This window comes from Anomaloglossus baeobatrachus, chromosome 7, assembly GCF_048569485.1.
Source record: "Anomaloglossus baeobatrachus isolate aAnoBae1 chromosome 7, aAnoBae1.hap1, whole genome shotgun sequence".
Classification (NCBI taxonomy): domain Eukaryota; kingdom Metazoa; phylum Chordata; class Amphibia; order Anura; family Aromobatidae; genus Anomaloglossus; species Anomaloglossus baeobatrachus.
This window is the reverse complement of record NC_134359.1, coordinates 19,480,109-19,506,002: the sequence shown is the minus strand read 5'-3', so window position 1 is coordinate 19,506,002 and position 25,894 is coordinate 19,480,109. Positions and strand designations below refer to the sequence as shown.

The 25,894-nt window shown below is 44.4% G+C and overlaps 1 protein-coding gene across 2 annotated transcripts; it reads right to left on the bottom strand.

Annotated features, from left to right (window-relative positions):
• Positions 1-1,291: 1,291 nt before the first annotated feature.
• Positions 1,292-24,085, bottom strand: DNPEP (aspartyl aminopeptidase). 2 transcript variants are annotated; one of them, XM_075318793.1, is made up of 15 exons: positions 23,965-24,085; positions 16,799-16,889; positions 15,326-15,414; positions 15,133-15,246; positions 14,925-15,050; positions 12,637-12,761; positions 12,432-12,528; positions 12,150-12,257; positions 10,089-10,166; positions 9,002-9,085; positions 8,398-8,558; positions 6,748-6,787; positions 6,519-6,620; positions 6,272-6,439; positions 1,292-1,484 (listed from the first exon to the last, which is right to left on the bottom strand). In XM_075318793.1, exons 1-15 carry the CDS (start codon positions 24,040-24,042, stop codon positions 1,434-1,436), a joined length of 1,512 nt encoding a protein of 503 aa, XP_075174908.1. In that variant the 5' UTR covers positions 24,043-24,085; the 3' UTR covers positions 1,292-1,433. The 2 variants fall into 2 exon arrangements, with proteins under 2 accessions (XP_075174908.1, XP_075174909.1); XM_075318794.1 differs by lacking the exon at positions 23,965-24,085 and adding an exon at positions 20,933-21,013.
• Between the last annotated feature and the right edge of the window lie 1,809 nt (positions 24,086-25,894).

Below are 25,894 nucleotides of genomic sequence, written 5' to 3'. Positions count from 1 at the left end.
ACTCAGCAGTGTAGCTGTGAATCCAGCTCTAGGGGTGAAATAGACACATACTAGAAAGCAGCATCATGGAGGACAATATACAGCAGTACTGAGCAATGTAGCTGATAATCCAGCTCTAGGGGTGAAATAGACACATACTAGAAAGCAGCATCATGGAGGACAATATACAGCAGTACTCAGCAGTGTAGCTGTGAATCCAGCTCTAGGGGTGAAATAGACACATACTAGAAAGCAGCATCATGGAGGACAATATACAGCAGTACTGAGCAGTGTAGCTGTGAATCCAGCTCTAGGGGTGAAATAGACACATACTAGATAGCAGCAGCATGGAGGACAATATACAGCAGTACTGAGCAGTGCAGCTGTGAATCCAGCTCTAGGGGTGAATAGACACTTACTAGATAGCAGCAGCATGGTGGACAATATACAGCAGTACTGAGCAGTGCAGCTGTGAATCCAGCTCTAGGGGTGAATAGACACTTACTAGATAGCAGCAGCATGGTGGACAATATACAGCAGTACTGAGCAGTGCAGCTGATAATCTAGTTCTCAGAGGGAGATAAACACTTACTAGAAAGTGGCATCTCTATCTCTCTACCTCTCTTACTGTGCTGCTCCTTCCTCCATAGACTTCAATAGGCAGCTGTATTCTGATCCCTGAACAAGCTGTATATCCTTCTCCTCTGGATTCAAGCTCTTTTTCAAAAGGAAGAAAGAGCTCCGGAGGCAGGGAGGAGAAGTGGCTCATAAGTGGAGATATATTCTGTTTACTATTGATTTATGGAAAGTTTATTGAAAGTACAGAGACCATTTTTGCCGGTGTAGAGGATTTGGAGCAGTGTGTCAGATTGTCATTCATCGTTCAACTGAGAAATCTGCTTAGTTAGGATCTGATACATCCACATCTCTGAAGATTCGGCATTGATAACTCAGGGAAACACGTGGCAGCCATAATGATTATTACCCAGCTTTCCCAGGAATAGATAGAACTGAAATAGAAGCTTTGCAAACTTCATAGAAAAGGACTCGCAAAATCGCCAGGGAAGAGAGCAGCCCCGATAAGGAACAGGAGCGCAGAAGAGGTGGGATTATTAAAGCCAAAACTGGGGGTTGCTGGTTTAGAATCATTCGTTCTGGGGGCGGGGCATAAATGTAGCAATTCGGCCTATTGGAATGTCGGTAAATCTGGGGATTCTCACTCTTGGCGGCTGTAAATGAGATTTGGTGGAAGAATATAATTGTATTACGTATCATAACAGTGATCAGATACACAAAGTGTCCACACGGTGCCTGAATGTACAGAAAATGTGTTTATTTCCACAGGTACGGGGCAGTTCTTCATTATTCTTGCACAAACACCACATCCATCACATGTGTTACGGGGGTCCGGGCAGGTGGGGAACATGTGCTCTGTCCGCAGGATGGATGACGCTTCAATCCACCTGAAGACTATTGTTCACAGCCGGATACTGCTCGAAGAAGCCCTGCGAAGAAAGAGGAGGATGGGCAGGTGACATCAGTGCACGGGACGCACAGGCATACAGGATGATGTCCCCGGTGCGATGATGTCACTGAAGCGACGGAGTCACGGGGGCGACAACATCACAGGCGCAACGGCGTCATGGGTGTGATAAAGTCACTGGTGCGATGACATCACGAGTGCGACGGTGTCACAGACATGGTGACGTCACCGATGCAACATCTCTGGTGCAATGCTGTCCCTGGAGCAATGACATCACAGGTGCGATGGTGTCACAAGTGTGATGGTGTCACAGGTGCGATGACATCACTGATGCAATGTCACTGGCACAATGACATGGGTGCGATGGTGTCACAGGTGTGATGATGTCACAGGTGCGATGGTGTCACAGGCGTGATATCACCGATGCAATGTCATTGGCGCAATGACATCACAGGTGCGATGACGACACTGATGCAATGTCACTGTCGCAATGACATGGGTACGATGGTGTCACAGGCGCGATGGCGTCACCGATGCAATATAGTTATATTCGCCCTTGTTTTTTATACTTTGAACTGTCTCTTTTTTATAATTTTGGGGTTCATTCATCTTTTTATCCCATTTTTTGTTTTTCGGCGTTGACCATACAGGATATATATTCTGATATTCTATTAGATCGGACAGCTATGGATGCGGCGATAACAAGTACACAGTTAAATTATCAATTTTCTATAATGGGGCCTTTGGTTTACCCCTGGTTGCCATGACAATGCATTCGGCACCCCATGATCATGTGGGGCCTCGGCTAACGGCTACCAGAAGGGACACTTTCCCCCATTTCTAACCGCCTAAATGCCACAGCCATGAACAGAGGCATCTAAACGAGTTCACTCCAGCTCCCGTCACAGGCGGTACTCCCAGTGCTGGTGGTATCACGCTGCTCCTGGGGCTGTAATGTGCACATGTATGGACCTGGGCAGAGGGGACCGCGGCACCTGCTCGGACTCACCAGTCAGTGGCACCATCTTGTGACTAATAAATGGCTTTCAGTAGTCGGGGGTCGTTACAGACTGTAGCACTACAGGGCCCAGCACAGGCCGCAGTCAGATCAGTAACATTAGAAGCCGCCATCGCCGCTTATACATGAGACGGAGCTCGAGGACCAGAGAACCGAATGCCCACGAGACGGAGCAGGGTGGGCTCCGGTTGCCATGGTTTCCATTATATCATCTCATAGGCTAATACACGCTATTGCTCATTAGTGATGTCCTGGTGTTGCCGTAGCAACCACTTGACTAACCCACTGATGTCGGCAGTTGCCATGGCAACCGCCCATTGACTTCAAGGCCAGTGTAGGTTGCCACGGCAGCAGCCAATGGGAGAGAAGCGCACACACAATTAGAATTACAATTTGCTGGGAAACGCGGCGATGCGAATGTACACAAACACGCTGACGTCTCCGATCTGAAGTGTCACCGCGCCCGCCGCCAGGACACAGCGAGAGATAATCCACATCAGCGGCTGTGGGAGGGAGTCTGACAACACAGTGCGAGCCTTACATAGGACTGCACGGAAGCCTACTACTGCTACAACTCAGTTCTGCTACATCCGCACCCCGAAATAAAGAGCACACAGGACCGCGACAAACAGAACGGGAACCATAGCACGATCCTGTCATACACTACAACCCCCAACATATCCGAGCATTATACTACTATATACAGGACTACAACCCCCAACATATCCGAGCATTATACTACTATATACAGGACTACAACCCCCAACATATCCGAGCATTATACTACTATATACAGGACTACAACCCCCAACATATCCGAGCATTATACTACTATATACAGGACTACAACCCCCCAACATATCCGAGCATTATACTCCTATATACAGGACTACAACCCCCCAACATATCCAAGCATTACACTCCTATATACAGGACTACAACCCCCAACATATCCGAGCATTACATTCCTATATACAGGACTACAACCCCCCAACATATCCAAGCATTACACTCCTATATACAGGACTACAACCCCCAATATATCCGACCATTACACTACTATATACAGGACTACAACCCCCAACATATCCGAGCATTACACTCCTATATACAGGACTACAACCCCCAACATATCCGAGCATTACACTCCTATATACAGGACTACAACCCCCAACATATCCGAGCATTATACTGCTATTTAGAGGACTACAACCCCCAACATATCCAACCGTTACACTACTATATAGAGGACTACAACCCCCAATATATCCGAGAATTACACTCATATATACAGGACTACAACCCCCAACATATCCGACCATTATACTACTATATAGAGGACTACAACCCCCAACATATCCGACCATTACACTCCTATATACAGGACTACAACCCCCAACATATCCGACCATTACACTCATATATACAGGACTACAACCCCCAACATATCCGAGCATTATACTACTATAGAGGACTACAACCCCCAACATATCCGAGCATTACACTCCTATATACAGGACTACAACCACCAATATATCCGACCATTACACTACTATATAGAGGACTACAACCCCCAATATATCCGAGAATTACACTCATATATACAGGACTACAACCCCCAACATATCCGAGCATTATACTACTATAGAGGACTACAACCCCCAACATATCCGAGCATTATACTGCTATATAGAGGACTACAACCCCCAACATATCCGAGCATTATACTCCTATATACAGGACTACAACCCCCCAACATATCCAAGCATTACACTCCTATATACAGGACTACAACCCCCCAACATATCCGAGCATTATACTCCTATATACAGGACTACAACCCCCCAACATATCCAAGCATTACACTCCTATATACAGGACTACAACCCCCCAACATATCCAAGCATTACACTCCTATATACAGGACTACAACCCCCCAACATATCCAAGCATTACACTCCTATATACAGGACTACAACCCCCCAACATATCCAAGCATTACACTCATATATACAGGACTACAACCCCCAACATATCCGAGCATTATACTACTATATACAGGACTACAACCCCCAACATATCCGACCATTATACTACTATATACAGGACTACAACCCCCAACATATCCGAGCATTACACTCCTATATACAGGACTACAACCCCCCAACATATCCAAGCATTACACTCCTATATACAGGACTACAACCCCCCAACATATCCGAGCATTACACTCCTATATACAGGACTACAACCCCCAACATATCTGAGCATTACACTCCTATATACAGGACTACAACCCCCAATATATCCGACCATTACACTACTATATAGAGGACTACAACCCCCAATATATCCGACCATTACACTACTATATAGAGGACTACAACCCCCAATATATCCGAGAATTACACTCATATATACAGGACTACAACCCCCAACATATCCGAGCATTATACTACTATAGAGGACTACAACCCCCAACATATCCGAGCATTATACTGCTATATAGAGGACTACAACCCCCAACATATCCGACCATTATACTACTATAGAGGACTACAACCCCCAACATATCCGAGCATTATACTACTATATACAGGACTACAACCCCCAACATATCCGAGCATTACACTCCTATATACAGGACTACAACCCCCAACATATCCGACCATTACACTACTATATACAGGACTGCAGCCCCCAACATATCCGAGCATTATACTGCTATATAGAGGACTACAACCCCCAACATATCCGACCATTACACTACTATATAGAGGACTACAACCCCCAATATATCCGAGAATTACACTCATATATACAGGACTACAACCCCCAACATATCCGAGCATTATACTACTATATACAGGACTACAACCCCCAATATATCCGAGCATTACACTCCTATATACAGGACTACAACCCCCAACATATCCGACCATTATACTACTATATACAGGACTACAACCCCCAACATATCCGACCATTATACTACTATATACAGCACTACAACGCCCAACATATCCAACCATTACACTACTATATAGAGGACTACAACCCCCAAAATATCGAAGCATTACACTCATATATACAGGACTACAACCCCCAACATATCCGAGATCCCAATATACCCGACCAACGCGACCATTATACTACTATATAGACCACTACTACCCCTAACATACCCGACAATTACACTACTATATAGACCACTACTACCCTTAACATACCCGACAATTACACTCATATTATAGAGAATTACAACCCCCAACTTATCAGTTTTCTGCTAGTATATAGAGCATTACTACGCCCAACATACACAACCCTTACACTCATATATAGGAGCACTACAACCCCCAGCAAGATTCATTATATACGCAGAACACTCCATGATACAACTGCAGCAAAGCCTCAGCTGTGGGCAGTATTGGGCCGCGCTGTGCACGCTCTTTATTACTCACCAGAAGGGAGTATGAAAATGAATGGAAACACAATGTATACTGGAAGTTTTCAATTAATGCGGATTTACATAAAGAGGTGAAGATCTTCTCAGCTTTATGTGTCAGTGTGGGTTCAGCTCTGCTACATCTCAGTATTTATGGTGCTATGTTCCGCTGTATATACCGGTGCTCTCTGCTCAGCATTCTCTGCTGCGCGCAGTTATTCTTTATTTCCCCACTGTCCCATCAGAACTGTATTACCTTCTCGCTATTACACATCATCTGCCGCTTATTAACGCTGTCTTGTGCGCCCTCTAGTGGCCACTCATAGAAATCACACACAATAATTACCTGGAAGAGAGTGCAGGTCTGCAGGACACCAGACGTGCAGCACATCTCCCTCACCGAGTGCATGGCCAGCTGCGGGGATCCCAAATCCAGAACCCTCAGACCCAACTTACTGGCCAGGATCGGGCCAATAGTGGTGCCGCATGGCACGTCATTCCGCACCATGAATTCCTAAAGATACAAATCCCAGTTATTACAACATACAAGGGATGATAATGGATAATGGAGGACGTTTCATGGAGATGATCACCTGCAGCGGGACCCCAACACGTCCTGCAATCTCCCGCAGGACGGCCTCGGTCACGGCGGTGGAGGCATAGCGCTGGTTGCTGTTCACTTTGATAACTGGTCCCTGATTAAAAATGATCAATATTTAGGAAGTTGTGATGCAAGTGCACACCCCACCGAAAAAACTAAAGACACGACTAAGAGGAGGCAAGATACAATGTATCCAGAATAGGGGAACAGCGTGGACCAACCTTGTGGAACAGGGGCCGGTGATTCTCTTCATGTTTGTCCCTGTGGCAGAAACAGAACCATGAGTGATTGAGGATAGATTATTATATATATAGATTTCATTCATATAATATATATATATATATATATATATATATATATATATATATATATATATATATACATACACACTAGCTGTAGTACTCGGGCATTGCCCAGGATAGTAACTGTCTCTGTCTCTTTCCCAGTCTCTGTCTGACTCTCTCACTCATTCCCTGTCTGTCTCTGTACCAGTCTCTGTCTCTCTCTATCTCTGTGTCTGTCTGTGTATGTTTGTCTCTCTATGGCCGGAGTCACACTTGTGAGTGATCCATGTGAGTCTTGCATTGCATCACCTGGCATGGCCTGCAGCTTTCAGGACTGGAGCATCTCAGCTGCATAGAAATACATGCAGTCGGCCTGCTCCTGTCAGGAGAGTGTGTGGACGTGAAGGGTGATGCAATGCGAGACTCTCGCAAGTCTCTCACAAGTGTGATTCCAGCCTCTCTCTGTCTCTTTCCCCGTCTCGCTCTTTCCCAGTCTATGTCTGTCTCGCTGTCTCTTTCCCTGTCTGTCTGTGCCTGTCTCTTTCCCAGGCCTGTCTTTGTCTGTCTCTCTGTCTGTCTCTATCTCTATGCCTCTTTCCCTGTCTGTCTGTGCCTGTCTCTTTCCCAGGCCTGTCTTTGTCTGTCTCTCTGTCTGTCTCTATCTCTATGCCTCTTTCCCTGTCTGTCTGTGCCTGTCTCTTTCCCAGGCCTGTCTTTGTCTGTCTCTCTGTCTGTCTCTATCTCTATGCCTCTTTCCCTGTCTGTCTCTTTCCCCGTCTGTTTTTGTCTCTCTCTGTCCCAGTCTCTTTCCCTGTCTGTCTTTGTCCATGTCTTTTCCTGTCTGTCTCTATTTCTCTGTCTGTTTCCCAGTCTGTCTCTATCAAGGTTTGTCTCTTTCCCCATCTATCTTTATCTATCTCCTCTTTCCCTGTCTGCCTGTCTCTGTCTCTTTCCAGGTCTGTCTCTTTCCATGTCTGTCTCTGTCTGTCTTTCTCTGTCTGTCTCTGTCTGTTTCTTTCCTTGTCTGCCTCTTACTATGTCTGTGTCTATGTATGTCTGTCTGTCTCTCTCTCTCTCTGTCTCCCCACCGACATCTTATTACCTCACACATAAGCTTCTTATACTAACAATGTCTTATGTTCCTATAGCAACCAATCACAGCTGCTATTAAAACCAGTAGTTCCAGGCTCCATTTACTTTAATGAAGGCATGTTTTTTGGAGAGTAACTGTAAAGCGCAAGGTTAAATTTTCCTGTCAAAACATAGTCTACGATGTTCCCTGGGTCACATGAAGTGTCTGTGCAAAATTTTGTGATTCTACATACGACGGTGCAGATTCCTTTAGCGGACATACACACACACAAACACACGTAGAACATTCTGCAGGCTCTCCCCAGTGGGGGTCTTTACCAGTGCAGGGTGGGCCCCGCTCTCTCCAGGGGCCCCTTAGCAGCTGCCTCTATAGAATATACGCCCCTGGAATTGTCATGTTGCACCTTGTTTTGTTCTATGTGATCTCTAGAATCTCTCATTTCGGAGGTGAACTACAAGAACAAGCATGCTTCCCAGATGAGCGGCGCCTCTTACATGTAGTTCGGGTGCACGGCGTGGGCCATGTCAGCGCTGATCATGAACGATTTGGGCACAGACTCCTCAAAGGCGGTGAGATTCTGCGGAGTGCAGGAGATACGGCGCAGGATCAGCTCCGTCAGAAGAGACTCGGCACCATGGGCGCTCTCCGACCCGACCTGCCGAGATATGGAAGGGAAAAGATGGATATGGTCTCAGAGGGTCTGGGAAAGCACTCATCCAGCTTTTCTGGCCCCTGAATGGCTCATTTCGCTATGAAACATCTCCCTGATATCTCGGGAGTAGAAATTAAGTTGCTCAACAACCCCAGTGAGAACGGTAACTCAACCATCCTGGTTGTCACCCAGCTTTCCCACAACCAGATCCAAGATCGGCAGCAGATCTGAGCTCCTGGTGTCACAGTGGATGTCTGGTTGCTGTTCACCCCCCCCCATCCCCCATCCCCACGAGCTCGCAGCCCCTCACCTCCACCCCCCCATCCCCCATCCCCACGAGATCGCAGCCCCTCACGTCCACCCCCCCATCCCCCATCCCCACGAGATCGCAGCCCCTCACCTCCACCCCCCCCATCCCCCATCCCCACGAGCTCGCAGCCCCTCACCTCCTCATTGTCATACAGGGTGATCATCCTCACGTTGGTGTCATTGGCGAGAGAGTTTGGAGAATCACAGGAGCCAAGAAGAGCCTGCGGAGGACAAGAAAGCAAAGGAGGACAGATTATGCGGATATCCAATCCTGGGAAAGCTGGGTGATCGTCAATATGGACGTTCGATTTTCATGGGCACTGCCAACCCTACTGCACATCCCCCGTGTTACAGTGTAACCAGACAGGAGTCTTGGAAAGCTGGGTGGCTCATTAATAAGGGCCTGATTGGTTGTCATTACGCTTTTCCATTAATGAATATGGGAAAAAAAAACGTGAAAATATAATTTAATACCTTGGCCAAACAGGAAAAATGTAAAAATGGATATACGAGTTTCCAAAAAGATTGCCACAATTTTGGAAAACACAAAAATATATATATATGCATGATGTGGACGCGTCATCCATCGGCCACAGATGAAAAAGTGGCAGCAAAGATTGAAGGACCCGGCCCAGCCATTCACTGGACATTGAAAAAACACTCCAGCCAGCCTCAGCCCTGCCTGAAGTGGCTGATAACAGAGGACAATAGCTCGTGGGTGGATATTAAATTAATGTCCCTTTTATTCTGAGTCACGTGAATCCCATCGGTCTCAATTAAGCAGCGGAGCGGACGGTGCCATTCTTAGAAGGAGGAGGCCGCGGTCGTCATGTGCTGGATATCTGGACGGAGCTGAACTTTACTTCATCGCTCGGGGATATTGATGAAGGCAGCGGAGATGGATGACACCAACGTCCGCTCCAGCTCATCTCCGCACCGACCCCACAAACCGGCTGATCCATCATTACCCCCGAGGCTTGGCTAACAAATAAAGGAGCACTGCGCCTTTAAATATCCTTGTTTGTTTATTTTTAAAGATTTTAGGATTTATAGTATAAATATGCTATCAATGTCACTGAATATCAATTTAAAAATGATCTCCAGGAATAACCTACAGAGATTAAAATTAAAAGATCCCCCCTGATCCCCAGGATCGCCTTTCACCCATGTAATCTGATTAGTCTTCATCTCTGCCCCGCGGTGTGTGCAATGAGCGATACCCACCTGAAGGGCACAATAGCAGCTGTGCAGATTATCCAGGCGGGGGCCGAAGATAAACTCCTCATAGGCGCCCCCTAGAGTCTGAAAGAGAGAAGGCGATCAGTGCAAGTGACGGACGCACCATCTGCAGGACACAATGTGACAAAGTCTCCGGCCTGTGCACGGAACTTCCCTTTATGTAAAAACAAACAAAAATCTTCTGATACATCTACAAGCCAAATCAGCTCCAACTGAGCACCATACATTAACCCCTTCCCAACCAGGTCATTCTTTGCCTTTATCTTTGTTTTTTTTCCCCCCTCTCCCTTCTTCCAACAGCCTGATCTTTTTTTTTTGGGTCAACACAGTCACAAAATGACTTATTTTTGGGAGGAGTTATAATTTAAATTAATTGGCAGGATTTATTTTATTATATATTGTACTAAAAAAAAATTGGAAAAAAAATTAAGTAAAAAAAAAAAAACAAAAAAACAATTCCACCATTGTTTGAGTTTAATGTTGACAACATTCAGAAATCATGATTCTCCATTCTCCAGGTCAGCACAATGATGGCAATATCACATTTATAGGGTTTGTTTATATATTTTGGTGGTAAAAAAAAAAAAAAAAAGACAAAAAAACCCCCAAACAATAAAGAAGTTTAGCTTGAGATGTCATTTTCTGAGACCCGTGACTTTTTTTATTTTTCACATTTATGTAGCTGTGTTTATTTTTTGTTTTGTGCTTCAGTTTTCATTGTTGCCATTTTTAGGGCACATAGACGGTTTTAGTCGCTTTTTATATTATTTTTTTTTTTGGGGGGGGGGGCTGTGTGCCATGACCAAAACTCACCAATTTATGAATTTCATAATTTTTCCCCATCACTTATCATATAGGTTTATTAATTTTTTGCCTTCATAAATAAGACTTTCCGAAATCAAATATGGTTAATTATTAATAATTATTATTATGGTATATGATTTTTAAATTGTGAAACGGGGAGAATATTATATATATATTTTTATTATTATTTTTTTTTATAAATAGGCACTTTTTTTTATTTTTACATTCATTTTTTTTACTTTCCCCATTTTTTTTATTTATGGACCTGGACTGGCGACCATTTGTTCACTTGTGCTATATACTACAATACTTTACTTTTGCCGTATATACTAGAATGTGGATAAAACCCGGTCAATAGCTGGGGTTCATGGAAAGATGGCAGCGACAAGGGCTCATGACTGCTGTAATAACCCATCATCTTCCCGGGATATTATATTCCTGAGCCCTCTCCATACGTCAGCATTTATTACAGAAAGTATGTCCCACGTCAAGAAGGGGTTAAAGGAATTCTCCGCTTCGGATAATCTCTCATTGTTAGAATCGTCCCTTGAGAAGAAGTTTCCTTCCTGATCAGCTGTTTGGAAAACTCGCAAAGTGCTCAGTGTCTCTTCAGCGCCACCACTGGGGAGATGGAGTATTACACACTGACTATTCTTATCAATGGACTGTGTGTGCAAAGCAAAAAAGTACTGATTCGCCCAAACAAAAGCTGCTCTTTATAAGTGATTTATTCTTTGGTCAAGAGATGAAGACGCCCGAAATTAATTCAGAATTCCAATGGGTGCATTAAAATGGGTTTTGTTTAGACACCGAATTATGGCTGGATGCAAAAAAGGCTATGGCTTTCCATTGCAAATCATGCAAAGGCACCTAGACAAGATTGTCCACCCTGCTTTACACTTCCTGGAAATGAACCATCCTTGTCCACCCTCCTTTACACTTCCTGGAAATGATCCATCCTTGTCCACCCTCCTGTACACTTCCTGGAAATGATCCATCCTTGTCCACTCTCCTTTACCCTTCCTGGAAATGAACCATCCTTGTCCACCCTCCTTTACACTTCCTGGAAATGAACCATCCTTGTCCACCCTCCTTTACACTTCCTGGAAATGAACCATCCTTGTCCACCCTCCTTTACACTTCCTGTAAATGTACCATCCTTGTCCACCCTCCTTTACACTTCCTGGAAATGAACCATCCTCCTGCACCACAAGGACAATGTTGCACAATGAGAGGACATACCGCAGGTTGTGTGTCCGTCAGGCAAAGCTCCAGTTCCAAAATCTGCTCTGGTTTCACTCCCAGCCGGTCGCAGAGCAAGTTGAGCAGAAGAGGGTGATGCCGCTCAGTCTAGAGGGAGATTTAAAGAGACAGAAAGGTAAACATCAGATCAGACCCTAAAATGAATGGGCACCACGACAGGACTTCTGGAGAAGCCACCGCTGCAGCCGTTCCCTCCGGACATTACACCTGTGTAATATGAGCAGACGTCCGGGATGGCGGCCACAACGGCCAAACCCTCACCTGGTTCTGGCCTCCAGCAGAGGAATGACAGGACGACCCCGTATCCATCGGCTCCTTCTCCAAACCTTCTTGTATAGAAGAAGCGAGAATGGGAAGGCTGGAAGGAGAAAAGAGATTGTGAGCAGCACGCTCAGGGCAGGACGCCGGCGGATCACAACGCACCAGGCAGGATGCCGGCGAATCACGTCGCCCGCCGCACACTCACAGATGCTGCTCCGTGTTGGGTCCAAAACTCTCGTTGATGTTCCTCTGCAGGTGGATGGCCAGATGCGGGATGCGAAGGATCGGGCGCTCCACGTAGACCAGGCGATGCTGCAGGTGGTGCCCGTTCTGAGGGTGGAGAGCGTGACAATAGAACAATCAGTGCTACTCTGCATTACATTCACCTCGTCAGCGCCCTATCTTATTCCACTGGTAAATGGAAACCATCAGCAGTCAGGCTGCTATTGATGGATCTTATCTCCCTTTATTTTTACTATAATTAGGTCGGTGAATACACAAAGGCTCCGTATGTGGGGGTACACGGATTGCCTAAGGATCTCTAGTATGGAACTTTAGGATCTCCAGCTGGCTAGGGCCCCTACTTGCAGTTCAGAACGCACGTTTTGGGCTTAATTGATTTGACCAAAGTTGCCTTTTTCTGAAATTTAGCCCTGAAAACGCATGCGTATTTACTGCGTATTTGATGCGTTTTCAGCGCTTTTTACCTGCGTTTTCACCTGCGTTCTGATAGTTGCATTTTGAACATAAAGACACAGCTTAATAAAGTTTAAATAGTCAAATTCTTTGAAAAAATGGGGAGAAAAGAATCAAATCTATATTCATAGAATAAATCATTAAATTAAATGATTGCGGTAATATGATATTTTATGTAAAAATAGCAAAAAAGTATTAATTTCCTTAATTTAAATTGTCGGAGTATGTGTGTGTGTAAAGGGACATATGAATTCATTATTTTGATGTCCAAAAAACATGCGTTTTGGAAGTCCAAAACGCATGTTTTCTGCACTGGAAAAGCAGGTAAAACGCAGACATTTGAAGGATTCTTGGTTTTTGCCATTTCTCATTGACTTCAATGTTAGCAAAACGCACCCAAAATGGCAAAAACAACTGACATGCTGCTTCTTTGAACGCATGGTTTTTGCCACAAAATATGCAAATTAAACGCAGCGTTTAGAAACGAAAAGTGGAGTCGGAAAATCCACTTTTTCCATAGACTTTGCTGGTAAATCAAAACGCATGCCTTTTGGCTAGAAAAAGGTGCTTCCCAAAACGGACCTAAAAAGCACCTGAAACGCAAAGTGGGGCCCTAGCCTAAGGCTGTGTCTGCACTTTGCTTTTTTGCTGCTTTTTCAACTGCAGCGTTTAATGCCAAAATGCATGTGTTCTGCTTTTCAAGCATAGTCTATGGGAATTTGGATTTCTTGTCCACACTATGCGGTTTAAAATGCTGCCTTTTTGTTGCAGAAATTTGGGCAAAAACTCTGCTTTTTAAAGAAGCAGCATGTCAATTGTTTTTGCCATTTGCGTTTAGAACTGCAAGTACCTCGACGCAAAGTGCGGACACTGCTTTTAGGCTATGTCCGCACTTTGCGTCGAGGTACTTGCAGTTCTAAATGCAAACGGCAAAAACAATTGACATGTTGCTTCTTTAAAAAGCAGAGTTTTTGCCCAAATTTCTGCAACAAAAAGGCAGCGTTTTGAACTGCATAATGTGCACACGAAACCCAAATTCCCATAGACTATGCTTGAAAAGCAGAACGCATGCATTTTGGCATTAAAACGCTGCAGTTGAAAAAGCAGCAAAAAAGCAAAGTGCGCACATAGCCTTATGCAGAAAAAAAAAATACCTAACCTGGCATTGTGTTGGGTGCCCGCGTTCATTGCGGTATGTGTTATGTAGGTGAAATATTTTTCGACACATCTTACTCGTAAAAAATGCACATTGCAAAGATGCGGCACGTTAAGATGTGTGTGGTTTGAACACTATCACTATGTGGAAACTAAAGGTTAATGGCTCCTTTAAATACCCGGATTGTTTATTTTAATTTTATACAATTTAAAAAAAAACAAATAAACAAGACGTGCTTTTCTAAATACAATCAGCGAGCTGCTGTTGATGGATCCATTATTCCCATGTGGTTAGATTTAGTGCTTGCAGCGCAGCGGACTCATAGCCTTGTTATTGCTACATTTTATCATAGCACGAGCTTTTACATGCGGCCACATTGCGGATATCAGAAGAAACCCTCAATCTCACAATGGCACTAACCATAGATACAGGGAAATATCGGCTCCATCAACTGCAACTTGCTGACAGTTTCCAGTTGCACTTTTTTTTTTTCAAAGTGTAAACAAAAAAATGAAATTAATTTATTGATATTGTGCAAGGGGAAGCCTCTAGTTATAAGACGCTGATCAGAGAGTTTTCCAAGAAAGATATCAATCCTTAATGAGTAACTGATTAATGCCATGTATCTAAGGTTTCATCACCTTAACGATCACTCGTCCGGCAACAGTCAGATCCCGGTCGAACCAGGTGCTCCAGATCCCTCCACCGTAGCACTCCACCCCGACCTGCAGGTAACCGGCCTGACCGCGGCAAGACCGGCGCTTCACCTGCGGACACAAGAAACGGAGGTCAGAGGAAAATAAAGGGAACGTGTGTTACTTCTGCTATAATTTAGGGTCCGCGCTTTACCCTGAGGCACGGGCTGTCTGTATGGGCTCCAACAATGGTAAATCCATTGCCATGCTGGTAATGGCCGCCCACCGCAAACGCCACCAAGGTCGAGTAGTTGCGGGTCACAAAGTACTAAAAAGAGAGAAAAATTGGTAAATAAGTCCCTCCCAGATACTGCGCGTGTAGTAAGAATCAGGAGGGGGGCTGTTACCTTGTGGTTGGGTTTGACATCCCAGTGATCGGCCTCCTTCAGCTCCTGGAATCCGGCTTGTAAGAGGCGGCTCTTACACTCCTCCACCACTAGAGGGCGCAAGAAAACGTCTTTGGTAAATAAAGGGGTGACGTGGGGGAGAGAGGTGACAAAACATGACTGCTATACTCCACAAACAGCGCCACCCCTGTCTGGAGGTTGCATGTGGTGTTGCAGCTGCGCTCCAGTACAGTGAACAGAGTGGCGCTGCAATTCTAAACCACATGGTGGATCCTATGTCGCCTACAGGCCTATAAAGCAGATCCAAGGGGCCTGAGGGGGTGCACAGGCCACGGTGGAGACCACCAGCATAAACGCCCCTGAATAACAGATACATTTCTTAAGGAGAAACATTTATCAGCATATTTTCTGTATTTTTGCTATTTAACCAGCATAATGTAGGGGCAGAAGGCCTGATTCCAGGGATGTGTAACTTAGTCAGCAGCTTGCTGTAGTTTCAAGACAATCAGTATTTTATCAGCAGGTGTTATGTGCCAGGCAGTGAAGCTAATCTGTGTAACCCCGCCCCTACCACTGATTGGCAGCTTGCTAACAATGTACACAGGAAGCTGCCAATGAGGGGTGTGGGTGGGGTTATGCACAGCTCCGCATTCTGAGCTCTGCTTCATCTACAGAAAACAGGAATTGTATGAAAACTGCATCAAGCAGCCAAGTAAGTGACACATCACTGGAATCAGGGTCTCAGCCCCTACATCAGATTCCATAGCACAAACCTGCTGTGCTGACAGATTCCCTTTAAGGTGAGCTGAAAACAGCTATCATTGCTGGTCTTGGGTGTCGGACCACCACGGATTTGGTATTGATAATCAATTCTAAGAGGTCACCAGTATATAAGTCCTGGACATTGCCTTAAAACCATTGTTTGCTTGTGTTTTTTAGGAAACCTGTGCCTTTTAATAAAATTAGGTGCATCTGGGAAACTTCATTGCTGACACACTGTCCTAATACCTTACTAGTCTAATAATATGGGGTGCCATACATGATAACGGAGGTATGAACGCTCAGTGCAAAGCGCTTATATGCACAGATATCCACAGAAATGGAACTGTCTGATTGTATCATTTGCAAACTTAGGCCAGAATCAATACGCAATGACCCAAATGAGTGGCTGCTATTGTACTCATATCATGACCCTTTAATAGAAGCTACCACTTGGGGGAGCTCACTGTATACAGATCCCATTATATTCAATTAGCTCCCCCTAGTGGTGGGTGCAGTGAGACAGAATTGGTTAATTTTTCAGGTCTGTGCAGCTATTTCATGATATGACACCTAAAAATAAGAGGGTGGAGATTACCCTTATAAAGGAGTAGTGTATTTAGCAAAAATCTTACACCCTATGTCATCAGAGCTCAGCTATGGGGTTTTCACATACATTGCTACTATTGACTACAATGGCATAGATTCTCTTACCATGATATGGAGAAACTCCACGATTCAGAAACTTCAGAAACTCCTTGGCTGCCGCCTGAGCTGCTTCTTGGGTTCCCTTCAAGGCCGCGACCTGAAAGTAATAATGAAATAACCAATGGGGTACGGCCCACACCTAAAATGCTTTGTGGACGCCGGCACCAAGGATCCCTCAGCTAATATGTAGATATGGGTCGGGCGGCACGGTGGCTCAGTGGTTAGCACTGCAGTCTTGTGGTGGCTCAGTGGTTAGCACTGCAGTCTTATTGGTGGCTCAGTGGTTAGCACTGCAGTCTTGCAGCGCTGGGGTCCTGGGTTCAAATCCCACCAAGGACAACATCTGCAAGGAGTTTGTATGTTCTCCCCGTGTTTGCGTGGGTTTCCTCCGGGTTCTCCGGTTTCCTCCCACACTCCAGACATACAACTAGAGAATTTAGATTGTGAGCCCCAATGGGGACAGCGTTCCTGATGTATGTGAAGCGCTGCGGAATATGTTAGCGCTATATAAAAAAAAATAAAGAAAGAAAAGAAAAAAGAAAGATAAAATAAGTACATATTGCTGTGTATATAAAATGGCTGAATGAGATAAGGAGTCATAAGGGTTAATTACTTTAGCGCCGTTCTTCACAATGGCCTATGTATTACGGCAGTATTTATTGGAATAGGACGTGGCTGCAATTTTTTTGTGGTCGATATTTTTTTTTTTTTATGCTCTGGGCCAGACATTTGCTATTAAACAATAAGACGTTATATGCTGTACACAATGGATTTTTTTTTCTCATTCTTTTTTTCAGAATTTTGGTGAACATTTTAGGCTATGTGTCCACGCTGCGGAAAATGCGCGGATTTTGCCGCGGATTTCTCGCGGAAAAGCCGCGGATTTCCCGAAAATCTGCAGCTCAGGCACTTCCCAGCCATTTCTATGGCATTTTGGAAATGCTGTGCCCATGCTGCGGATTTTTCCGTAGCGGATTTTGATCCGGAAAAATCTGCAACATGTCAATTATTGTTGCGGATTTTCATCCGGATTTTGGCTTTACAATTGGAAAAAAAAAAAAATCCGCATCAAATCCGCGGCAAATCCGCACCTTTGAAAAGGTGCGGATTTTGCGGGAAAGCAGCGGATTTTGATGCAGAAAAATCCGCAGCTACATTCTCTCGTGGACACATAGCCTTTGAGTCCTTGTTTCTAAAAAATATTTTTTTTCTTGCAATTACAAAAAAATAGCAAAGAAAAAATATGAATGCAAAGGAAAAAAAAAAGCTTGTATAAAGGCTGGTGGTGGACTTAGGATTTATGGAGTTTTTTGACATGTAAAAATTGGCACAAGTAATAGCTTTACTTTAAGCTAGTAATATTTGTGACTTTTTACTATTTTACACCACTCTCTGTACTTTTAAAAAAGTGCGAGGAAAGCAGACATAACGTTCTATGCAAACAAGGTTCAAGCCAGATATATGAAGAGCAAGTTTTTAAAAGTAAAATTTCTAAATTTAGCAGAAGGAAGAAAAAACAAACATCTGTAGATAGAAATGTTATATCACTTTATGCCGCACAGCTTCAAGCAAAACTGACTTAGGCCTCTGCCACTCTTCCGCAAAAAAAACGTACGTGTGTCACGTTCCGTTTTTCGGGTCCGTGTTCCATTTTTTTTGGGCCTTTCTCCGGTACATGTGACATCCGTGTGATGGTGTATGATCGCCGTGTGTGCATGTGGAATGTCCGTGTATGTGTGAGATACGTACGTGTAATGTCCGTGTGGTGTCCGTTTGAAATGATCCGTGTGTGATGTAAAATGTCGTTGCTACATACCCGCTGACAGCGACGAGAATGAACTCGGATGAATTTCACCCGACTTCATTGTCATACCGCGGCTCTGTCTGTGTGTGGCGTCCTGATTAGCGGACACCCGTGAAGGACTCACCAGTGACAGATAATCCCCTGAGTGACTGAAGTTAGCGGCGTGATTATCGCTGCCGTCACTCAGGCTACCCACGGCCGGCTGGATCCTCCACCTAAGACCACAACTCACCTGTGATTTTTTTTTCAGATCGATCAGCTCACTTCAGTCACTCGGGCGACTCGCTGTCACAGTTGGAGGATCCAGCGGTGACCGTGAGTAACCTGAGTGACGTCATCGCTGATTGCGCGGCTCACCTCAGTTGCTGCGTGGAGCTGACACAGAGCGGTCATGTTATGTGGCCGCTCCTGTCACCTTCATGTAGCAGAGCTGAGAGCGTCGTGGGACCTCCGTGGATTACGCCGAACCTGGATGGGTATTTGTGGCTTAAAAAAGTGGTGAAAGAGGGTGCTTGGTTTTGTGTATTATTCCAAATAAAGGATTTTTTGGATGTGTGTGTTTATTTTATTTAACTTACAGGTTAATCATGGAAGGTATCTCGGGGAGACGCCTGTCATAATTAACCTAGAACTAAGTGGCAGCTATGGGCTGCCATTAACTCCTTATTACCTCGATTGCCACCGCACCAGGGCAATTTGGGAAGAGTCAGGTAGAGTCCCGGGACTGTCGCATCTAATGGATGCGGCAATTTGGGGCGGCTGCTGGCTGATATTGTTAGGCTGGGGGGCTCCCCATAACGTGGAGATCCCCATCCTGAAGAATACAAGCCTTCAGCTGTGTGGCTTTACCCTGGCTGGTATCCAAATTGGGGGGAACGGCATGTCGTTTGTTTTTTTTTAAATTATTTATTTATTTATTTATTTTACTGCATGATATAGACACGGCCGCCGGTGGCTGTGATTGGTTGCAGTGAGACAGCTGTCACTCAGCGTGGGGGCGTGTCTGACTGCAACCAATCATAGGCGCCGGTGGGCGGAGGAAGCAGTGAATACGAGATTGAATAATGAGCGGCCGGCATTTTCAAAAAAGTAACAGCCGCCAGAGGTTTTTCAAAGCTGTGCAGCACCGTGACCGGGGATCGGTGAGTATGCGAGAGTGGGAGAGACCGACAGACAGACAGAGCGACCATCTGACAGCGAACGATACCACCCGACAGAGGGAGACTGACATTGCATCCAGAATGAAACAAAAATGCACACGGACGGTAAGGGTAGAACACGGACATGCTACGTGTCACATACGTTCAGACACGAACCCATTGAATTTAGCGGGTCCGTCCCTGCGTGATGTCGGAGAAAAACGGACATGTCGAGCGTGTGGAAAAACGCACACACGTACAAACGACACGGACACACGTTCTATATGGTTTTACGTGTGTGTGCCTGTTACCATAGGGTAATATTGGTGTACGTGTCACCGTGCCGCCGGTACATGCAAAAACGTACCAAACACGTAACGGCGGCACGGATGTGTGTCGGAGGCCTTAGGCTAAGTGCACATGTCCAGTAATCATCCATTGGAACGAATCAGTTGGTAAAAAAAAAAGTTCTGCAAACACAACTTTCTTGTCCGTTTTGAACAATAGATTTTTGCAGGATCCATTTTTTTTTTTTTTTTAGCATGGGAGTCTATGGAAAATGGATCCAATACCCGATTGCTATTTATCCACCCGTTATTCTTCCATTTGTAACAGATCCATTTTTTTTCTTACTGGATCCATTTGAAATGGAAGATAAATAGCAATCGGTAAACAGATCCGTTTTCCATAGATTCCAATGTTAAGGATCCTGCAAAAAAATTTTTTTTTTAAAAAAACGTACAAGAAAGTTGTGTTTGCAACTGTAGGATCCATTGTATCAGATGATTACTGGATACTGAACTCACAAAAGTCACTGCATCATAACTCCCTGTAGAGATTGTAGAATGATCATCCCCTTTACTTTAGTTCTGCTTTGCAGTTGCTCCTCAGCTGCACTCTCTGCACAAAAACTAATGCAAAAAAGCAGATGAGCTGCAAAAGTATAAAAAGGGCCAACATAGAAATAAGTGAAACAGCGCCCCCAATGCAACCTACAGCAGAACTACAACTCCCAGCATGCTCTCCGTGCTCTGATGTAGAGATTACAATCACTATGTAAAGTCACAATTAAACACAGCAGAAGAATGTAACCGGCGGAATTGTCCCCGGATACAATGTATCACTGCTATTTGTAAACAAAGCTCTGCAGCAGAGTTCTGCTCCCGCCGCTGCTGTGTGCGGATCCGCAGCACTGACCTGCATGGTGTGTGCTGTGCCTGAGCTGCCGGGTGAAGCTTTACACTTCCTACAACTCTACTCTCTGGAAATGCTGCTGCAGACCGCACATCCCAATATGAGGGACCTCTGGGGGCTGGGAGGCTGCACTGCACTGTACATGCTGGAAACTGAAAGGGAAACTTCATCTGCAGCTCCACTAATGAATGCATCAGACTGTGCAAAGAGTTATGTCTGCACTAGCTACACTGTAACGGCACTGCAGCGCAGGAGGACACATAGTAAAAGCTGATGAGAAGGTCAGTTCTGAAAGTACCTGCGCACAGATACAATAATGCTAGGAGAAACCAGGCAGAAGAACAAGGAGAGGTGTCAATGAGTAAAAGGTATTTCCATTAAAAAAAAAAAATCATACAAATCTTTGAGTTTCATAACAGAATTTTTTTTTTTGTTACAGTGGAACCTTGGTTTAAGAGTAACTTGGTTTGAGAGCGTTTTGCAAAACAAGCAAAGCTTTTTACACATTTATAACTTGGTTTAAGAGCAATGATTTGCAAGAAGAGCAAATACTTACAGTGCACCTTCCGGTTCTGTCCTTTCACCGCGCTCTGACCCGCTCTGGAGGTAACTTTCTCTACATATGTACTGTATACAGTATACCATTGCACAGTACAGTATATACTATATAGCATGTTTAGCAATTTGCATTTGTGGATACAGTATTGTACTTTCTTTCTGATAACCAGTGCAGCACATTGCTTGTACTGTACCTCCCGCACACCAACAATTCTATTGTAAGCTAAAGTGCAGTTTAATTTGTTTTATATGATTTTACTGTACAGTATGTTGTATTAGTGTACTGTAATAATTTTATATGAATACAGGACATTATTTTGTATTTCTGTAATAAGTTTGTATAAATACAGTAAATATTTTTGGGTTGTGGAATGAATTGTCCGTGTTTCAATTATTTCCTCTGGGAAAATTCGCTTTGATATAAGAGTAACTTGGTTTAAGAGCACACGCCCGAAACCAATTATGCATATACATAAATGATGGAATTCTAGAAGGCGCTCACTACTTGAGGATTTAGGCCAAGTTTATGTCCAGTAATCATCTAGAACGGAACCAGAAGCAATTGATACAATACAAACGCAAACACAACTCTCTCGTCTATTTTGAATTAATAGATTTTTGCAGGATCCGTTTTATTAACCATGGAATCTATAGAAGATGGATCAGTTCTGATTGCTATTTAGCAATGTTTTTCTTTCATTTGTAAAGGAGCCTTTTTTCTTCTTACTGGATCAGTTTCAAACAGAAGATAAATCGCAATCAGGTAACGGATCCATTCTCCATAGACACCAATGTAAAAAAAAACAGATCCTGCAAAAATCAATTTTTTCAAAACGACAAGAAAGTTGTTTTTGCAGAACTTTTTTTGGCAACAGAGGATTCTTTCTAACAGAGGATTACTGGACATGTGAATGTGTACATAGAATGCAATAATTAACCTGTCCTTGGTTAGCTCCCCCTAGTGGTGGCTGTAGACGGACACAATATGGTAATGTATGTATGGCTATAAATGTGAAATATATATATGTGTGTGTGTGTGTGTGTATGTATATGTGTATGTATATATATATATATATATATATATATATATATATATATATATATATATATATATATATATATATATATATATATATATATTATAGTCCAGTGATATGTAGCCCTGGTCTTCTGGCCTCATCGTCCTCCATGCACTCAGTTTGCTATGATTGCCATTAGTTGTGATTTATGGGGGACCAGCTGGGTTATAGAGGGAGCCCTCTACCTCTGTAACCATTTAAATGTTACGGTTGATGCTGATTGTGTATCTAAGGGGTTAAATAACCATTACCGCAGGAGCCGAGCTGTCAATCACAATGACCTCTGCGGCACAACTCCATGATGTAATTGTATAGAATGGCAATTTCTTTAATTTGATTTTAAAATTGTGAAAATTTCCAGTGTATGAAAAAATACATTGCAAAATGCAACAATATTAATACATAGATATCAAAATGAGCAAAGATGATATAGACCCATCCTGTAAGAAATCTTATGGGAGGTTGAAGACATTTGATGCATTTTGTGCCTTTTTATCTCCACTCCGTCTTCTACAAGAAAAAAGTCCTCTTGCTCCTTACCTTGGCTGACCTGTCTTCCCTCCGTGGCGCTCCCCCTCCCCTCATCGCCCATCCACCATTTTGAAGCTACAGCGCTATGCCAGCCAATAGATGGCGCGTATACATATTTTATCATGCCCTATCCTCCAGCTCAATGTGCATCCATCACTTATATAACGCCTCGCTCCTGCCATAGTAACTTCTTATTCTGCTTAGTGCTGACCTACATATCTGAGAGTGACGTGTGGCACGGTCACAGCCTTAGCCCGGCCGGCTGCGGTGCCACCCAAGCCTCTCTGTTCTGTGCCACAAATAGCCTCCCTGACGGGCATCTTTGTGATTTAACTTGGCACCATGCTGCCCCCCGGCTCCCAATCCTTCCACATTCCCATTGCACATTCTGCACTCTCGCCAACGCCCCAATCTCTTCTGCACCCCAAAAACCATTTTGCATCCTCCGAACCCCTAAATTCCCTAAATAATCTCCTCCGCTATGGAAAATAAAAACTGCCAACACTCGCTAAAAATAAAAATGGCTCCAGTCAAGGATAATTATTGGATGATTTCAATTAATTTGGGATAGCCGGGACCGCTGGGCTTCATAATGCCTCAAGTGACCCAAAATAAATGGGGGGTCATTGGCCATGAAATAATACGGGGTCTGTGCTCGTCAAACTTGGCATAGCTTCCAATTTGGAAGTATAGATGTAGCAGAGCTGACTATGTCGTTTTATGACTATGGTGGCGGTGGGTTAGGGTCTCGCCATGGGTGGTGCCAAGCGAAGTCATCCGTCTCCAGAAAAGGATTATAGACTATTATAGAGGATAAGTGCCCAGTTTTTGGCACCGGGGACAGGAGGAGCGGAGAGGTACCTGTACCTGCATGTCCGTATAGCAGCTGCCTTCCCATCCTCTCTTGCCCAGGCGATGCAGTTTGAGGTTGCCACCAGCTGCCATCTCCGCTCCGTGCTCACCCTCTCGCAGGCTGCGCAGAATGTGTGCCGGGTTGTGTGCGTGTTACAGTGTGTGTGTGCATGCATGCGTGTGTAAATGTGTGCTCCACATAGAGGCGGGGGCTGTACACGGAGAGAAAGGGGGGCCAGCGAGGATTAGTGAGGTGCGGCCAGTGACAAATGAGAACACGCTGAGGCAAGCAGTCCTGGGCAAACTTTTTAATCTAATGTATAAGAGAAAGCAGCCAATGCAAATACCTATAGGGGAGGTTAAAGCCGCCTGTCGCCCCCGCTGGCTCAGCAGCCTCCTGAATGGGCTCATCCTGTACCGCTAATTGGAAGAATTGTGTGATGAGCCGTGTCCATCATCACATCTGTAACATGTGAGACCCATCATTCAGCCGGTCTGTAACCTCACCAAATCCGGACTATTGGAGAGCTGCGCCCATCTCAGCCTCTATAGCCCCATTTTCTATGGGGTCCATCCATAAGTGCACTGGTACCTACAAGAGGGCCATGCAAAATCCCCCCATTTCTAACACTATGACCTTCCACTGGCTGACACTGAACTTCTCGTATTTCTTCCCTCCAGAAACTTACCTTTACCCAATATTGCAATTTCCTTGGATGGTTCAACCTTCACTCCCAGCAGCATGCCCAATGTTTTGGCGTTATAATAATTGATACAGAACTTTCCTTTATTCCCTATATACAATCACTCGCTTACGTCACCTGCATCTCAATAACATCTCCAGAATCTGACCTTTTCTCCCTTTTGAAACCGCAAAAACTCTGACTGTCGCTCTTATTCATTCTCATCTGGACTATTGTAACTCTCTACTGATCGGTCTCGCTCTCTCCAGACTTTCTCCTCTCCAATCCGTCCTGAATGCAGCAGCCAGGGTCGTATTCCTGTCCAGCCGCTTCACTGATGCCTCTGCTCTGTGCCAGTCATTGCACTGGTTACCCATCTGCTACAGAGTCCAATATAAACTTATCTCTCTCAACCAAAATGCTCAACACAGTTCTGCACCACCCTACATCTACAAATCCAAGAAAAAAATATTCCGGTGCTCCTTAAAATTCAATTTATTTGAATTTCCATGTTGACGCGTTACGACTAGGGATGATCGAATACTTTGATTATTCGGCTTTGAGAATATTTTCCGAATACCTCACCGCTATTCAACTATTCGATGCGCAATGTAAGTCTATGGGAAGCCCGAATAGTTCCGAATAGTTGTTGTTCGGGTTTCCCATAGACTTACCGTACATTGCGCATTGAATATTCGCGAATAGTCGAATAGCGGCGAGGTATTCGGAAAATATTCGCAAAGCCGAATAATCGAAGTATTTGATCATCCCTGGTTACGACCTATCGGTCTTAAAGGCAACCTGTCACCAGTTTTTTGCCCTATAAGCTGCCGCCACCACCAGTGGGCTCCTATATACAGCATTCTAACATGCTGTATATAAGGGTATGACCGCACTTTGCGTTTCCACCTGCGTTTCAGCTGCTTTTTAGGTCCGTTTTGAACTGCATCGTTTTGATGCCAAAAGGCATGCGTTTTGTTTTTCCAGCAAAGTCTATGGGAAATGTGGATTTCTTGTCCGCACTTTGCGTTTCTAAACGCTGCGTTTAATTTGCATATTTTGTGGCAAAAAACATGCGTTCAAAGAAGCAGCATGTCAATTGTTTTTGCCATTTCTGCAGCGTTTTGATAACATTGAAGTCAATGAGAAGTTCAAAACGCATGCAAAATCAAAATTCCTGCGTTTTACCTGCTTTTTTAGTGCAGAAAACATGCTTTTTTGACATCAAAATAATGATTTGATATGTCCCTTTACACACACAC

Bases quoted from the DNA above. Each gene is read 5' to 3' on its own strand.
- DNPEP (XM_075318793.1), bottom strand. From the start codon at position 24,042: ATGGCAGCTGGTGGCAACCTCAAACTGCATCGCCTGGGCAAGAGAGGA. The intron at 12,529-12,636 runs GTGAGTGTGCGG...TTCTCCTTCCAG, and splicing joins CCCAACACGGAGCAGCATCT to CCTTCCCATTCTCGCTTCTT. The intron at 1,485-6,271 runs GTAATTATTGTG...CTTTCTTCGCAG, and splicing joins AGACCTGCACTCTCTTCCAG to GGCTTCTTCGAGCAGTATCC.